At 56.3% G+C, this 17,600-nt stretch overlaps 2 protein-coding genes across 3 annotated transcripts; one reads left to right on the top strand and one right to left on the bottom strand.

The window, feature by feature from the left end:
• Nucleotides 1–796: 796 nt before the first annotated feature.
• On the top strand, nt 797–11,946 carry TBC1D20 (TBC1 domain family member 20). Of its 2 annotated transcripts, none has more exons than XM_053958421.1 (8): nt 797–964; nt 3,166–3,351; nt 4,477–4,557; nt 6,038–6,224; nt 6,997–7,098; nt 8,492–8,633; nt 9,295–9,473; nt 9,607–11,946. In XM_053958421.1, exons 1-8 carry the CDS (start codon nt 922–924, stop codon nt 9,878–9,880), a joined length of 1,194 nt encoding a protein of 397 aa, XP_053814396.1. In that variant the 5' UTR covers nt 797–921; the 3' UTR covers nt 9,881–11,946. The 2 variants fall into 2 exon arrangements, with proteins under 2 accessions (XP_053814396.1, XP_053814395.1); XM_053958420.1 differs by having other exon boundaries at nt 4,474–4,557.
• A 44-nt stretch (nt 11,947–11,990) lies between these two features.
• Nucleotides 11,991–17,600, bottom strand: SOX12 (SRY-box transcription factor 12). The gene is made up of 2 exons (XM_053958425.1): nt 16,567–17,600; nt 11,991–16,457 (listed from the first exon to the last, which is right to left on the bottom strand). Exon 1 carries the CDS (start codon nt 17,585–17,587, stop codon nt 16,688–16,690), a length of 900 nt encoding a protein of 299 aa, XP_053814400.1. The 5' UTR covers nt 17,588–17,600; the 3' UTR covers nt 11,991–16,457; nt 16,567–16,687.

Genomic DNA, 17,600 nt, shown 5'->3' with positions numbered 1-17,600 from the left:
AGTTAATTTTAGGATGGAGCATGTGGGCTGGATTAAACTGATTTATGGGACATGGAACACTGCCCCTTTCTGTTAGGATTGCCAGCAGGACGATGAGGTTTTTCACATACACCAGGATAGCTTTCTCCTCCATGCCTTCATCCAGTGGAAATCCATTGTACTTAATCTTTTATATCCTAAAGTGATGTGAAAGTTGGACTGTGTTGACTGTTACCTCAATGTGCTGTACCGTAAAAGCACCCAGTATGACAAAATACAGCTTGTTTGCACTGGTTCTGAGCTATGCAGGACATTTTACCCAGTTCTTTCGTTATTCCAAGCAAGGGAGGTTTGCGTAAGGACAAGAATGGAAGAGGAAACTGGGAGTGGTGGATGGCCCCAGTGCCTGTCAGCCCTTGCACAAGGAAGCACGGACCCTGTGCATGGAAGGAGCTCTGCGGACTTGAGAAGCCCTTACAGAAGGGGCGGGCACTTGTTCTCCCACTGCGGTGTCTCCAAGCACTGACGGGGGAGTTTGGAGGGTTTACGGGGTTTTTTTGAGTGGTGGCAGCAGCCACTGTGTGCAGCACCATGGAGGGTGTGTTACCCGCCCCCGACAGCGCTGGGAATGACCTGTCCGGCGGCCATCGGGGAGGGCTGGGGCTTTGGTTTTTGCTGGTTTTAAGCAGGGCCTGGCGGGGTGAACACATCCAGGCCGCGCGGCCCCCATTCGCGCATGCGCGGCTGCCTCCGCCCGTGTGACCCGCCTAGCGGCGCCGCGCCTGCGCACTGCGGCGCCGTGACGTCCCGCCCGCGCGCCGGCGGGCGGGGGGCGGCGGGAGCGGGCGGGGGCGGGACGGGACGGGACCGGACGGCACGGGGAGCGCGGAGCCCCGGCCCGGTCCGGTCCGGTGTCCGGAATGCGCCGCAGCGCCCGGGAACATGGGCCGGCAGAGCCCGCCGCGCAACGGTGTCGGCGGCCACGGTACGGGCTGGGCCGGGCCCGGCGGGCGGGGGGCAGTGGTTCGGCTGAGGGGGCGGGGGCTGGAGCGCCCCCTGCGGGCGCGGCGGCGCCCCCTGGCGGCGGGGCGGGGCCGGTGCTGCGCTCGGAGCCGCCCCGGCGGGAGCGGGCGGGGGAACCGGGGGTCCCGAGGATCCGGGGACCGAGCGAAGGGTCCGGCCCACCCCGCGTATGTGCGGAAGCAGCCGGGTGCGGTTGATGCTGCCTGAGCCGAGCCGGGCCCGAGGGCGGTCCCCGGCAGTCATCGAGGGCTTTGCGGCAGCGCCGGGCTGGCCAGACCTGGCGAGGCCGTGTGTCGGTGCCCGAAGCCTGCAGCGGTGCGGAAGCAACGACGGACTCCTCTGGGTTTTAGACCGCCCTCACCTTGCGTTTGTGTCTCTTCTTCCTGGGGTGAACCTGCGAGTTAACGTCTTGTGGTTGCATAAAACATTTTTTGAAATGCACTGGTTTTGATAATACTCGCAGCTATTATCCCCTGTGTGTTTGAAAAGTGCAAATATTGCGGTCTTTTTTAGTAAGTTTGAGAGGAGGAGCCCGCAAGATGTGCTGCTTCCTTCCCACTACTCCTTAAGTTCTTTGTGTGTGAACAGTTCTTTCTCCCGTAGGCTTTGTCTCCTCCTTCCCGAGGCATCGGTATGTGACACCCAGTGTGTGCGTGTGGCAGGGGATCAGGCACAGCTGGGGGTAGGGAACTGGCTGGGAATAGGGAACCGGCTGAGCAGAGCCGGCTTCTGTTGTGCAAATAACTCTGCTTGCACAAGGGGCCGGAAAGGAAATAAACTGTAGTCACTGTGTGAGCGAGAGGAGATTGAATGCTACCAGGATCTTGGAATTCGGAGGGAGGTGGAGCTCTGTTGTAGGCTGTTACAGCTTGTTTTGATCCAAGAAGTGTTTTAAAAGGGTCTTTGAGAAGGAACAGCATCCACTGCTCGACCTACTTAGCGTCCATGTGTGTGAACAGCCTGCCGGCCTGCCGGCTCCCTGCAGACCTCGCTGAGCGCTGCATTCCCAGCCAGGAGCTCGCAGGAACAGGGCCGGGGCAGTGGCTGAGGTGCCACGTGGGCAGAGGAACGAGCTGCCCTATCTCTGCCGGGAGGGCGCGGCCTTGGGAAACAGCTGTTTCTCCATTTTAATTCCTCCCACCCCAAATCCTATTTGGACATGTCCCTTATAGAACGAGTCCTGTTTGATCCCAAGAGTTGTTGCATCTATGGGAAAGGCAGTGTTTGTGGCCTCATCCTGCACTCCAGTCCTGCAGCTGCTCAGCAAAGCCTCCTTACTGGGAACTCCTCCAGTGTGGGATATCGAGTGGCTCTCGGTTGCTTCTCTCTTTCCTCACATGAGGCAGCGGTGACAAATTCCACCATGTGGTGTGAAGTAGTGTCCCTTCTCTGCTCCCTGGGAAGCACTCTGGTGTCCTGTAAGTGTGTCTAACCCCGAGCACTGTGCTTTGTGTGTTACCTCCTTCCCTCCCTGCCCCAAGTTCCTGTGCTCCTCAAAACAGTAGGAATTATTTCCTAATGGCTGAACTGTGTGTGTACTTATGGCTGGCAGGTTTGTGTTTGTTATAGGACAAGTCAATGTGCTTATGATTCTTTAACTCTGGTATAATTATGTCCTTTCTTGTGTCTGTTGCTGTCAGTGGAAATACTCAGGCTTCTTCCTAGGACGGCTGCACCTGGGAGTCGGTAGGAACACAGTTTTGGGAACACTTTCCTAACCTTTCTTTGAACACTTTCCTAAGTCCTGGTCTTAGGAAACACTTGACATCTGAGCTGGCAGCTGCATCAGAGGGCAGAGAGTTTCAGAATGGCTTTGCAGGGCTGTCTTGATCCTGTGTGGAGCCATTGGGAAGGACAGGAGCCAAGGGCTCCGTCTGGGCACTGCTGGTGGCTCTGGTGTCAGGAGGAGCAGTGTTTGCCTCCTACAGTGGGACTCACAGGATAGGGAAGTAGTGAAAGTGCCCTTTGAGGTGCTCCCAATGCTGAGCCTGCAGAAATGGGGACACTCAGCTGGAGAGGTCCCCACCAGAGTCATCCCTGTCCTGACAGTGTGATGACTGTCCTGTGTCATCTCCTTGTGTGACATGGCTGTGAGTGGCTATTGCTAGCCCCCACTGTGTGCTGGCACTGCCTGTCAGCTCACATCCCTGTAACCTTTTGCAGACTTTGATGCTAAGAAGAAAAGAAAAGTGGCAGAGATTTACCAGGCTCTGAACAGTGACCCCATCGACGTGCCAAAGCTGAGGCGGATGGCGATCAGCGAGGGCGGGCTGCTCACCGACGAGATCCGGTGCAAAGTGTGGCCAAAGCTGCTCAGTGTTAATACAGACGACCTGCCCCCTCTTCCAGGTATGGAACAGCCTGGACTCAGCTGCTTGGAAGGAACAGCTCAGTGACCTTTGTCCCTAAAGGAGGGACGTGCTTTCTGACCTGCCTTTTACCTGTGCATGTTGCATTTCCCAGTAAGCTCATGTACAAAGGGGACTCACTGCAGCACCAATACTGTGTTGTATGTAAACAATACATCACTTCTAAAAACAAGATTTTTCTTTAGTGGTAGTCATGGAATCAGTTCATTGTGGATGCAGTCAGCGTAGCCCTGAGCATTAGCTGACATATGTAAGTTCACCTGCAGCAGAAAGAATCAGACTTGATTTGTTTTGCTCCTGTGAAGAGGTGGCTGTTCTGAGCCCTGGTGTGGCCAAAATTCTCCCAATGTGTCTCTTCCAGGCAGCAGTTTGTTGTGTGAAGCACACGTGGCTTTTTGGTCAGAACAGGCACAGGAACAACCTTCCTGGTGAAGTATCCACATGGTTTTTAAACCTTAGCAATGCAGGAGCTCTAGGTCCTGTAGCTTTAGAGTCACCCAGGACAGATTTTGTTGTTGTTCCTGATTCTGTGGTTGTTTGGAAACGTGTATCCCCCCACCTCAGTCAAGAACCGAGTGGCATTAGGATGATGTAAGTGACCAAAGCTGCTGGAAGACAATATTTAACTTTACATGATCCCATAGAAGGAATTTGCTAGCTCACTGAACTTTTCTGTTTTAACTGTCTTAGCTAACCCTGGATGAGATTTTTCCTCTAAATTGTTTCTATTTTATAAATGATTCTTTGTGGCCTTCATAGCATTCCTCCAGTGCTGCTGCTGAGTACACTTTGAATTGCACAGCAAAACTGTGTAGCAGAGATGTTTCTAGGAGTGCTGGGAGTGCTGCTCTCAGTTTAAGCATTTTAACATGTGTTGTCTAAAGAAATAATTGTCTCATTTGCTGTTAGTGTCAGAGCGTGTGGCAGTGAAAGTGCAGGGACAGGGCTGAGGTGTGACGTGAAAAAGGGGATATACAGTGGAGTAGGGGGGTGTGTGCAGCTTCATGTCCACATTCAGCAGGGATCTTCCCAGCTCCTCACCTCACTCTCTTCCCAGTACCATTGCACTGCTTCATGTTAATCCTGTTCCTCTTTTTCTCAGCAGGGAAGGAGCTGCGAGAGGACAATAAGGATTACCAGCAAGTGTTACTGGATGTGCGGCGATCCCTGCGCCGCTTCCCACCAGGTGAGGGGGGTTCTGCTCTTCCCACTCTGTGGGGGCAAGAGCAATGCTGTGGGGCTCCTCCTGGCTCAGACCTCCCTGGGAGGCTGCAGAAGGTGGCATTCCATTATTACTCCAAGGGCCTGACTTCTAGAAAACCTTTTCCATGTGAGCTCACAGCAGCTGCTTCTTGCAGTGAAGCCCTTCTGCAGCCATCAGTTTCCTTCAGCTGTCTCTGCACAGATGGTTTTTGACATGGCTTTTCCAACGTTCCACTTCCCCTGCCCCACTGTGCCCCTCTGCCAGGAGGCTGCTACTGGCAGACAGTTGCAGCAGAGAGAGGATGGATCCTGCATGGATCTTGTGCACCATGACCTGTTGAGATTAGGACAGATGGAAAGCTTGAAACATGCCATTTGCTTCAGTTTATTTTAGTCCATGGTCTAGCTCAGGGGTAGGGAAGGCAAGTTTGTCTGTGCTTAGAACAACCCCTGGTATAAAACAGTCTCAAAATCAGGTTCTTGCACCAAATTTAACAGAACTTAGAACATTTAGAAGCAAAATGGTTTTGCAGTTGTTTAGTTCTGATGGGAGGCTGGTGCCTTGTGTTATTTATAAAATGCTAAATCCAGCAGCTCTCTGTGCTGAGCAGTCGTTATTTCTGGTCAGAATCTGCCTCCCCCTTCTGCCACTTTTATTTTGTATAAACACTTGATTCACTCTGCTTCTTGCAGGCATGGATGCTGTGTGCAGGCCTGATTCCTGGAGGCTCTGCTCCTACGGATTTTTTTGCCCTTGAATGACAGCCTCCTGCCTATTTTTAGCTGCATTAGGGAAGCAGAGGAAAAGGAGAACTTTGTCATTGCAGGATCTCCACTGGGACTCTCTGGTTGGCCTTTGGATGTTTCATCTGTTGACAAGGGCTGCCAGTAACTGGCTGCAGCTGTGCAGGGCAGGAACAATGTTTTCCCTGTGACATCCTGTCCCTAAACACGTGTTGTTAGCAGGGGACTGATAGAAAGTTTTGCTGGTGGAGGCCTCACAGTCTGATGCAGTTGGCATAGTTTCTGTGAAAATGGGTCCTGTTGATTTTTTTTCTAGAGCTCCTGGGAAATTAAAAATTACTAAAACGTCCTCATCTGTGCTGGATGTGTAGAACAATTCTCTCTTCACAGCAGCACTGTGCAGCAGTGCAAATATCTGTAAACCCTGCTCCTGTCCTCAACAGTGGCTTCCTTGCAGATAAGGGTTCTGCAGATCTAAAGATTAAACCTCTCAGTAATTGGCCAGATTCCCCTGGTCCTGCAGAGTTTTGGGAGACAGCATTAGGGCTTTGGATAGTTTTTTCTGCCAGTTTTACCACCCACCCCTTCTACACCACATCCCTTGGGATCAGGCAGGTTAGTAAAAGCACAGGTGCTCTCCTTGCACACCACAGTCACCCTTGCTCCCACAGCAGGCACTGGTAGGTGACACAGCTGTGCCACCTCTGCTGTTCCCACAGGGATGCCAGATGACCAGAGGGAAGGATTGCAGGAGGAGCTCATCGATATCATCCTCCACGTCCTCAAGCGCAACCCCCAGCTGCACTACTACCAGGGATACCATGACATCGTGGTCACCTTCCTCCTGGTGGTGGGGGACAGGCTGGCCACAGCACTGGTGGAGAAGCTCTCGATGCATCATCTCAGGTACTCAGTGGGAGGAGAGGAGCCAACTGCGTGTCCTCAGGCTGTGGGGACACCTGTGCAGGTAGAGCTGGCCTGGAAGGGTATCTGGGAAGGCAGAGCCTTGGGTTAAAGCAGCTGCCTGTCATGCCTGTACCCAGAGGGTGATTGAGAGCAGCCTGACCACACAACAGCACGTGGCTTTGCAGGGAGCTGTGCCCTGGGGAAGGGATAATTGAAGGCTGTCAGTTAATTTGTAGCATCTCTTGGTGTTGGAAAAGCCAACGCACATGCATTATCCGTGGTTGTGTGGCTGTCAGGGCCTCTCCCTCTCCTGTGGGCTGGCTCAGCACCTGCCTCCCTCTTGTCCTTGCATAGCCCTGGGCAGTGTGGTCTGTACTACCAGTGTCCTTTACCCCACATGAAAAGTCTTTCCTGTTTTTGCACTGAAATAAGACCAAGCTTCCAGCTGGAGAGTGTGGTTTGGAGGGATTATCTTTCCTCTCCCAGGCAGGAGTCAGATTTTGGGTACTGGAAAGGCTTTACGGTTTTTGTGTGCAATGCAGCAAAATAAGAAGTGTCAGCTGACAGCAGCGTGATGGTCTGGGCCTGGGTTCTGTGTGCAGGTCAGCCCTGTGTGTCCCAGACAAGCTGGAAGGAGGCTGCTCCAAAGGGACAGAATGCCTTGGGGCTGGGGTTAAAGCAGCACTGCCAGCAAGGCTGTTTATTGCATGTACTTCACCTTCTGCTCGCTGACGTTGTTGCTTGACAAAGCTCCTTTTAAATCTTTCCTCAGGGATTTTATGTACCCAACGATGGATAATACCAAGCAGATTTTAAATTACCTGATGCTCATCGTAGACCAGGTGAACCCTGAGGTGCACGACTTCATGCAGAGGTATGCAAATGTTCTCTTAGAGCCTCCTGGCTCTCCTCTGCCCGTCTCAGGTTACTGTTCACAGGGCCATTTTCACCAGCACATCCCCAGCACCACAGTGGCTTCCTCAGGGAGTCAACAGCTGTCCCACAGCTGATGGTGACACCCCAAAGGCATGTGGCACTTGTTTCTGATCAGGCTCAAACCTGTGCTGCCTATATGAAGGGGTTTTACATGGTGCCATCTTCAGCCCAGTTGTCTGCAGTCTGTATTGGTAGGGCTGGGGATTTGGGGACAGTGTTGTACAAATGCTACAACTGCTTCACATGACCACTTGTGTGGCTGGTGGGACCTTGCTGTAGTTTGTTGATAGTTCTGGGGATAATTCTGAGACAGAGTGAAAATTTAACAGGGCAGAAATCCATTTGGATTTAGGTGAAATGTGCCACTTTGAACTTGCTAGCATAAGTAAAATATGCTGTTTAGTCTGGTAACTGCAGCACTAGTAAAACTGCCCCAGCTGAGGAGAAAGAATGTGATCCAAGCTTAGGAGATAAGAGACTCCTTGAACCTTGAAACAGACAGGGCAGAGTGACCCAGGAGTTCTTTCCATACTTTCTGATAAAAAACTAGCTACAAGTGTAACTAGCTGTAAGTGTAACTCGAAATCAGCAGAATGAATATGCATGAACCTATTGTGAAATTCTATGCATATGTAAAGTAGTGAGGAAGAATAAAAAGGGATCAGGAGTTCTCAGAGGCACGCATGTCTTTTGAAGGGGAACGATCCCCCACATCCGTCCAGCGCTGCAATAAACATACCATCCCTACAAATCTTTATAGGAATTGTGGGGTTTTGATTTTTCGTCCTTGTTTCAATTCCCAGATTTTGCATTAGGGACGCACAGGTGTGTCTGGGCAGATCAAATCAGAAGCATGAAGGTGAACGGGAAGAGTCAGTTCAGAGCCCTTTTTTGGGCAGCTTTATGTTTTTTTCCACAGCCAAAATGTCCTTAGGTACCAACCCTGATTGCAAACTCCCAGAATTAGTAAGCCCTCAGGGTAGGAAGGAACCCAAACATCTGTCTGTGCTACAGGACTTCAGTTGTCCTCAGGCGAGCAAGCCAGACAGTGCCATGATACATGACACATTCAGGGTCCCCTGAAAGCAGAATTTAGCCTGTGCTGTGGCCCCACTGGATGTGACACAAGTAGTGGCAGCACTTTGCCACAGGGGGTGGCACAGGGGATAAACACTTTTTTGTGTCAGAGGTGCAGTTCCTGCTCTAGGGGGGTTCAGTGCTCCACTGAGAGCCAGCTCTATTTCCCCAGGCATGGCTGTCCAGTGCAGGGCTGGCTTGAGAGCATTTCATCCCTGTTTCCAGGCTGACCTCATGGCTCTTTCTCTCTGTAGTGCGGAGGTGGGAACCATCTTTGCTCTCAGCTGGCTGATCACCTGGTTTGGCCACGTTTTATCTGACTTCCGGCACGTTGTGCGATTATATGACTTCTTCCTGGCTTGCCACCCGCTGATGCCCATTTATTTTGCAGCTGCGGTAGGTATTGGTGGAATGGTCAGGGATTAACTGCGCTGAAGTGGTAGGAGTTTGGGGCTGCAGAAGGAGGCTGCAAACCCAGTGCTGGTGCTGTCCCCAGCTGTACCTTGCTCTGCAGATTCAGTCAGTGATGTTGTTGGTGATGATAAAGGGCAGGTGGGAACTCAGGGCAGCCTGAGGGTGGCCAGATGTGCTGGCTGTACCAGTTCAGTGCTGTGGAGGCAGCATGACACAGTGTCTTTATTTCCTTTCATGTGCTGGTCCTGCTTCTGGTCACATAATGGGATGCCTGGCTGGCTGGGGACAGCCCTGCACTCTGCATCCACCTGCCCATCCGTTGATAGCAGGAGGATGAAGCAAGCAGCAAGTCATGAAATCAAACCCTGCTGAGGTTCTGCCCCCACCTCTGGCCTGCCAGTAGCAGGTTCTGCTGAGCAGACAGACCTAAGTACCCTAAAAGAGGCTTCCCATGGCCTCAGAGTTTCAGAAGAGGTTTGGCATTTCTCTTTCCAGTGAATACTTCACTGCAGCATATCCTCTTGAAGAAGGTCTTTCAGCTGGAAGTAAAGTGGTTTTTTTCTTCTAGCTCTGAAACAAGTGCCAGCATGTGCCAAGGAGTTGTCCCGACTTCCTTGTCTGTCCTCCTCTCACTCCTCTGCAGATTGTGTGGCACCGGAAGCAGGAAGTTCTGGACTGCGAGTGTGACATGGCCTCTGTCCACCACCTCCTGTCCCAGATCCCACAGGACCTTCCTTATGAGTCTCTGATCAGCAAAGCCGGGGACATTTTTGTCCAGTTCCCGCCTTCCAAACTCACCAAGAAGGCAGCTCAGGCGGAACGGTGAGTGCTGTGCAGCCCATGTGTTCCCTGCATCCCCTTGCCAGGTCTTGCCTCCCTGTGGAGGTCTTCCTGACTGGAGGCTGGTCCCAGGGTTGAGCGGGGAACATTCCTTGACCTGTTCCTTCTCTTGCAGAACTGCGGCTTCCACTTTTAAGGACTTTGAGTTGGCATCAGTGCAGCAGAGACCAGACACTGTGTTGAGGCAACGCTTCAGAGAGCGGCTCCGAGGGGAGGAGCGGCTCCGAGGGGAGGAGCGGACAAAATCCGTCTTGACAAAGCCCCGGACCAACCGCTTTGTCAAGCTGGCAGTGATGGGGCTGACAGTGGCACTGGGAGCAGCTGCCCTGGCTATGGTAAAGAGCGCACTGGAGTGGGCACCCAAGTTTCAGCTGCAGATTTTCCCCTGAAGCTGGAGGAAGGGCCTTTGCTGTCACTGCGTCCATCCCCAGCAGGAAGGGCTGATGTCTGATGAAGGACGTGTCCAGAAACGACCTGTCTGAAGATTATTTTTTATTCTTACTGCGTCCAGTAATGCTTTTGGCCTTTGTGACAGAGACTGAGGGAACCAGCCCAGCAGGACGGTTCCCCACACCATGCTCACCTTGTTCCCCTCTCCCTGTGCAAGGGTGAGCAGACAGGCATTCCTTCTGTCTCCTGAGGAACCAGAGGTATGGACAAATTTGGCTGTTCAGGCTGTGCTCAGGTGACTATACAGAGGGAGAGCTCTGTGTGGGCTGTGCCCAAAGGATCCTGTGTTCTCCGTTGGGGAAAACTGGTGGGAGTGAGAACAGATCTTCGCCTGGAGGAGAGTGTCAGCAGGGTTTGTTCTGGGTGCTTGCGTGTGTGAGGGTGGAGGGCGTTGCACTCCTGAGGAACAGGGCAGCCCTTTGGCTCTTCATTGCTCCAGTGTGCCCCACAATCTGCCTTCAGCTTTGCTGGTGCTCCAGCTCTTCCCTGTGGACACCCTCTGAGCAGAGCCAAACCTTTCCCACACCCCAACCAGCACAATGCTGTGAGCTTCTCTTCAGTGTGTAACACTCCCTGGCTCTTTTTGCTTCCACATTTTTGCAGCCTGATATGTTTGTAGAGGCCAGGAGCAGACCTTAGCTCCCCTCAGCTCTCAGGCACTGCCACTGCTGTGCTGGCAGTACTGTGACCTGGGGTTAGTGAAGTGAGCACAAGTGCAGTCACCCTGCCAAAGGTGTGTACTGTGATGTGCCAGGTTATGCTACCACAAGTCTTGGTGGCACTGTAAACACCCATTGCAGACTTCTTTAGTAGCTCTGGAAGTGGACATTAACATGCCCACATGGAGAAAGGCTTTTTCCACCTCATGAAACACTTTGCACAGGGTAGAAGTTGTTGCACTAGGAAATGTGACAAAAACCTCCCCTATGAGCTGATCAGGCTTCAGCATCACCTCTGGAAATAACACAAGGGGTTTCCCAAAAAGGCCACCCTGACCCCTGCATAGCTCCCGTCTCCCCACCAGTTCCATTGGCAGTCCCAGCGCTCCCTGCCCTCCAAGCTAAGCAGCAAATCCTTATAGATAACTCAGTGTCCCACTGAGACAGAGCCAACAGACACTCTATGCCTCTACCTCTCCCCCAAGCTGCTAAATCTCCTTCAAGTGTCCTTACCTGTCCCTCACGGCTCCCTCCCGCTGCCCCATCATTGCTCTGTTGTGCCCAAAGCCATCTGTGCCATGCCCAGGGTCTGCACACCTGAAAAGGAGGTGTTGGTTGAAGGCATTTTGGGATAGAGAAGAAAACTCATGCCCTGCAAAGCTCAGCACCCCCCACTCCTACCCTTCTTGGTCCATAACCGCCCTGGGTGTGTTCTGGTTTGCCCCATGGGCCCTTGCTCATGGAAGGGTTGTGCCTTTCTGGCCAGAGGGCAGATGGGCAGTTTTCATTTCTGACTTGTGTTCCCATGAAGCCCTGAGCAGGAGTTCCCTTTGCCTCTGCAGGTGAAATGTGGAGTGTGTGAAACCGCCCTTGTCCAGGCAGGCAGCCAGACCTGTTCCCTCCTCTCCTCAATGGTGCCAGCGGTCTTGGAGAGACCTGGGGCTGCTCAGGGGGCTCCTTCCAGTGTGGCTTTCAGAGCCCATTCCTGGCCCCTTGGCACCCCCAGAGCAGCAGAGCAGGACTGGGGCCTGGGTCACTTTGCACTTTAGAAACCACTGGTGCAGGAGAGTGTGGTGACCTGGGAATGTTGCTGGAGGGCCCAGGACTGCTCTGTACACCACACTGGAGGAGGGGATGGCTGGAGCCCCCCAGGAGGAGCCCCTGCAGCCCCTCCATTCCCTGGCCATGATGCACTTTAGTTCTTGCGTTGTCCCCGGGGGTGGGGGGAGAAGGGCCTGGGAGGAGACCAGGGTGCTTCAGTTACTCTGTACAAAGACTTATACACCCCCTGTAAATGCAGATTTCTACAAGCCCTAAAACTGTAAAATAAACAGTTACTAAACACACTTCCTACCCTCTGCAGACCAGGGCTTCCAGATATGCTCTTGTAGCACCCTGGGGCCCAGAACTGGCACCTTCCCTGCGGTGGCCAGGCCGGCTCAGTGTGGCCTCACAGCCAGCAGCCCCGTGGGAAGAGGAGCAGGAGCAGAGCCAAAGGGTGTGTGCATGCCCCGGTCACCGTTCTCCATCCATCTGCCTCCCTCTGGGCCAGCGCCAGGCCTTGTGTGTGCTGCTGGCTCTCCGGGGTGTCCCCCCCATCAGCAGCATGGGGCTGGAAATAGCCCGAGCTCCCAGCCTGCCCTGTACCCCAGGCCGGGTGCCTGGCTGCAGGAGGAGATCCCGGGCATGATGCCCAATTCCCAGGGCATGCTCTGCTGAACTGGGGTGATGCAGCCACCTTGGCCAGCCTGGAAGCGGTTTTGTCTGGATGGCTCAAGGCTGGCAGCCGTGTTGGTTATTTTTAATTGCCTGTGGCTTCTGCAGGAGCCATTTTCTCAGCAGTGCTTGGAGCCCTTTGGGAGGGACACCCTTTGGGCAGCAAGGGGGAAGGAGGAGTGGTGGCGGGAGGTACGTGGCACCTTAGGGGTAGCCAAGAGGCCACTGCCGCATGTAACTCAGAACCAGGCTAGTGGCAATGTGTGATGTGCCTGTGTGGCCCTGACCTTACTGAAGTGATGGGGGCAGTGGTGATGGCCAGTGAGCTCTGACTGTGGCTGCCCCATGGTCCCCCCTGCTCCCAGCAGTGCCCCTGCAGAGAGGAATCCCATTGCCGGGGGCTGCAGTGACGCCGCACTGGAACATTGCTGTCCCCGTGCTACCACCCAGGCCCCGGGCGGTGCTGGGGGCTGTCCCGTGGGTGCAGCCTGCAGACTTGGGGGGGTCACTGTGGCATGGACAACCCCTGCACTTCTCCCTCCCTCGGGGACAGCCCGGTCCCCAGGAGCGCCGAGGCAGCAGGAGGGGCTGGCAGTACTCGGGGATGCTCTGGGCTCCTCTTGTTGTCATGGCAACAGCTGCGGTGAGACGGGGGGCGGGGGTCTGGGTGTGCCGCAAGTGGCACGTGACCCCGTGGCCCCCCCGGGCCCTCCTGTGGGTCTGGATTAGCACCCCCGGTTCCCTCCCTCTCTAGTTCCCCCCCCGATTACCCTCGGTCCCCTCCCCCGGCTGAACGGAGTCGGGGGCGGTGCCGGGGTTGCCCACACACGCACACGGGTGGGGCAGGGGCTGCATGTGCACAGCACATACGTGCACATACATGCACATGCTCACACTGCTCCCAGGGACGCCCAGCCCACACTGACTGATGAGGCTGAACCTCCCCGCTGCAGGAGAGCCCACAGGAACCGGGGCTCAGGGTGGGAAGTGATATGCCTGGGAGCTGGATGCTGGCCATTGGGAATCCCACATCGCCCTGGGGACCTCACATTGCCCTGGGAACCCCAAATTCTCCTGGGAGGAGCGAGGCAGCACAGAAGGAGCCAGAGCCATGGGGAGCAGACCAACACACTTTATTCCATAATCACAACAGTCAGGATCATTGTTAGCCGAGGTTCTGCAGAGCAAGGGCCAGCCATGTCACACCCCCAAGACGGACCCAGATGGGGTCGTCACTGCCCCTCGGCTAAAATCCTGTTTCTCCAAGATAACAGACACAGGGACCCTTCACTAACACAACACTACAAAGGTGACCCCGAGCGCTGGCGCCCGTCCGCAGGCTGCGTCGGGGCCCCACCAGCTCCGGGGACCCCCGGCCCACTCGGCCGCCGCCAGGGCAGCTGCTTCCTGAGAGAGGTTTGGTTTATTTTTATTATTTATTATTACTATTATTATTATTATTCGCTTTGTCTGGAGTGATGACGGGATGTCGCACGCGCACGCACACACGCTCGCACACGCATGCCAGCCAGCACCGGGCAGCGGGGGCGCAGCGGGAGGGGGCCGCACGCTGGGAGGGGTCTCTAAGCACTACAACCACACGGCACAGAAAATCCACCACTGTCCACGACGGTTCTCCCTGACAAACACACCCGGCGAGACTCGAGGAGGGGGACAGGGGTGAGGACAGGGACAAAGCGGATGATGTTGTGCTTGCAGCCAGGGCAGGAGACCCTGGCACTGGCTCCGGTTCTGGCACTGACCCAGAACCTGCTCCTGAGGAAATATTTCGCCTGACAATCTGTGGAGGGATCACCCTGGCTCAAGGGTGATGCACAGCACGTAGGGGACCACTGGGACCCGTGTTCCCCATAGGAACGGAAGCTGAGCCCTGAGCTGCAGGGTCAGCAAAGCACACGTGTGATGCGAGACCCTCAGTGTGGCCTCAGGCCTTGCTGGTACCTGGGGGCTTTGGCTTCCCCATGGACAGGGATGGAGGGCAGGTGACCGTCAGCCTCGGCGCCCTCCCTGAGAAGCCCTGGCCACAGCATGGGGTGGCTGTGCACCCCAAGAAGGCACCGAGGTGCTGGGTGAGATACGTGTGTTTTAGAGAGCTCTGGGGCCGCCGGACCCCACGAGAACCCCAAATCCCGCTCACACATGGGAGGGGGCTTCAGATGCTCCTGGCGCGGGGCTGCCCAGGGGGTGGGAAGGCAAAGTCCCCCCGAGGCGGCGGTGAGGCGGGAGCAGGCTGCCAGAATCACGGCTGTCCCGGCGCTTATTTGGCTTTTCCACCTTTGGGGGCGGGACTGGATCAGGTGGGGGAAGGCCGGGGAGGGAGGGGACGCAGAGAAGAGGACGCGCTCTATCCAGGGAACACGTGTCTGATGCGTGATGCCCGCCTGGCTCCGCAGGCTGGCACCCGCACGGGGGTACCGAAACACCGTGGCTAATGCCAACACACACGCACAGCTACCGCTACACACCGACACATCTACACTGCTGATGGCTGACCATCACGGGGGGCCTCGAGGGGTCCCCAGGGACTGGGCTGGGGGACATGAAGCATCCCTGCAAAGGGCCCAGGGACACACCTCTCCCTGCGCTGCAGTGCCTATCCCCACGGCTGAGCCAGGGCCACCAGCAGCTCCAGCAGCAGGGCCAGGCACCTACTCCGAGGCACCCTCAGGGGATGCCAGGACAAGGGAGGGGGATGTCCTTCCCCTGTTTATGGCTCAGTCCAGCCTGACAGCAAGGGGCAGGCATGGGGTAGCCTGTGTGACTGGGGGAACCGGCAGCCCCAAGACAGGGAGGCAGAGCCTCAAGCAGCAGGTGCTCTGCTGCTGCCAGCACCCCACTGTCAGGGAAGGATCAGGGGGGCCCCCACAAATCCAGAGTCCCTGGGGAGTCGTGGTCATGGGGGACTGCAGGGGCTGCTTGAAGCAGCAGTTGCTGCCGAGCCCAGTACAGCTCTTGCAGACGCTGGCAGCCCAGGCCATGACCGCATCCCCAGGGATGTGTGGGGTCCCCACCCATCACAGCTGTACCAGAGCACAGCCCCTGCCCCCCCCCCACAACCACAGCCTGCGGCAGCTGCCGAGCCAGCACTGCAGCCACGTGCTCCTGGCAGTGGGAGGAGGCGGCTGTCGCAGGAAGGAGCCATTAGGAAAAGCAAAGAAAATCCCAGCTGGAGGAGCCGCTGCAGCAGCATCTTCCCTGCCAGCATGTCCCTGCTCTTGGCGTAGCCGGCAGCAGAGCCCAGTGTGGTGCTGTGTGGAGGAGCCCTGTGCCAGAGCATCACCCACACCCCACAAGCCCACCAGCACTGGCTGCAGCTGCTCTTGGACCAGTTTGGGTGGTTGTTTAAGGCAGATTTTCCACAGCTGCCCTTCGCTGCGAACCCTGCCTTTCCATGCTGCTCCCTGCCATCCCAGCAGCACCACACGCCACGGCTGGGCACAGTGACACCCAGCTCCACTGGCCAAGGTCAGCCAGCCCACAGCAGGTCCTGCACAGGCACAGGCTCCAAGGTTAAAATGAGGGCTGGCTACTTAGTGAAGGGCTGGTCCCCATACAATTTTGGGGTGACTCTGGACATGGGCTCCCTCTGTGGCACAGCTTTCCCTGCACAACTGCCTGGCGAGAGAAACAACACAGCCTCCCGCACCCACGTGCTCATCACGTGTGTGCAACTTCGCTCTTCCCAAAGCGAGTGGTGGGGAGCACGCGCCACAGGGAAGGAGACGCTGCTGTGGGACACTGAACCCCCAAGCCAGGGACCCCTCACAAAATAGGGAGCTGGGAAGGGACAGTTTGGCATGGCTCGGCATCCCTCCCCAAGGGCTGCAAAGAGGAAGAGGAGAAAATTGAAGCCATGCGTTCAATGCAGTCAAAAACCAAACGGAATCAGCCATTCTCCAAGGGATGGGGAAGGTGGGGTGGGCACCGACAGCTGGGGTGGCGTGGATGCTCCTGCTTCCTGGAGAGCGGGAGGGCACACGGTGCTGGCACAGATGGGAGCGGCCGGGAGCAGCCATAGCTGTCAGTGCCGGGGCCATGGGGGAAAGCAGCCGGGTGTGACAATGAAAACCCGATGAGATGCATTTCACGGGCAAATAACCGCAGCGGGCGGCCATGCATCCTGCGGGCACGAGGCGAGAGCCGGACAGACAGACGGATGGAGAATGGGTGTGTGCCAGGGGGTGGGGGGAGCAGGGGCTCTGCCTTCCAGCAGCTTCAAGGCAAAATACCTGATTCCTGCATGTAAACAGCTGGTTTCGGTTTGTTTGTTTTTTTTTTCCTGGGTTGTTTTTTGATATGACCTGATTGTGGGTGAAAATAAAAATGAGTGTTACCTGCAGAGCGTGGGACTCAGTAGGTAAAGACCAAGTCTGAGATGCTGGACATGAGCCAGTCCCCTGCTATCATCTCCGTCACCTCGGGCGTGCAATAGTCCGGGAACTCGAAGTGCGAGGAGCCTCCCCGCGGGTAGAGGTCGTGGTCCTTGTCGAAGACGGACCAGTCCAGGGCACCACAGGTGGCACTGGCAGGCGCCCGCCCGGGCATGATCCCCAGCAGCTCCTCCTCCAGCTCCTCGTCAGAGGAGCTGAAGGAAGAGGGAGGGGACCCAGCTGACATGGGAGAGGGGGACCCGCTCTCTGGGGACCTCCCTGGCTCCGGGCAGGGTGTGGTAGGGCTCAGGGGTGCAGGGGGCTCCTGGGGGCTGCGCTCCCCGTCGGGTGCCGGGTGCCAGGCAGCCGTGCCAGGCACCACAGGGCTGTCCTCAGCGGGCACCTCTGGTGCGGGCTCCTGCGGGGTGTTGGGGCCGGCGGGCAGCTTGGCCGGCTGCCTGCGGCTGGCAGAGACACGGCCCAACACGGAGGGCTTGATCTTCACTGGGAGCCGCGGCCGGGCTGCTCCGGTGCCCACCTTGCCCTTTTTCCGAGGCCGGTACTTGTAGTCGGGGTAGTCAGCCATGTGCTTGAGGCGCAGGCGCTCGGCCTCCCTGACAAAGGGGATCTTCTCGGAGTCGTGCAGGAGCTGCCAGCGCCGGCCCAGGCGCTTGGAGATCTCGGCGTTGTGCATGTCGGGCCACTGGTCCATGATCTTGCGGCGCTCGTGCTGGGACCACACCATGAAGGCGTTCATGGGCCGCTTGATGTGCCCGCTCGGCGTCTTGCACCAGGCGGGCTCGGTGTCACGGGCGGGCAGTGGGGCGCAGGGCTCCCGCCGAGCCTCCGCGCCCCGGCCCCGCGGGCCGCGCTGCACCATCCCGGAGCCGGGT

The sequence above is a fragment of the Vidua chalybeata genome, chromosome 17, assembly GCF_026979565.1.
Source record: "Vidua chalybeata isolate OUT-0048 chromosome 17, bVidCha1 merged haplotype, whole genome shotgun sequence".
Classification (NCBI taxonomy): domain Eukaryota; kingdom Metazoa; phylum Chordata; class Aves; order Passeriformes; family Viduidae; genus Vidua; species Vidua chalybeata.
This window is presented reverse-complemented; position numbering and strand designations above follow the sequence as displayed.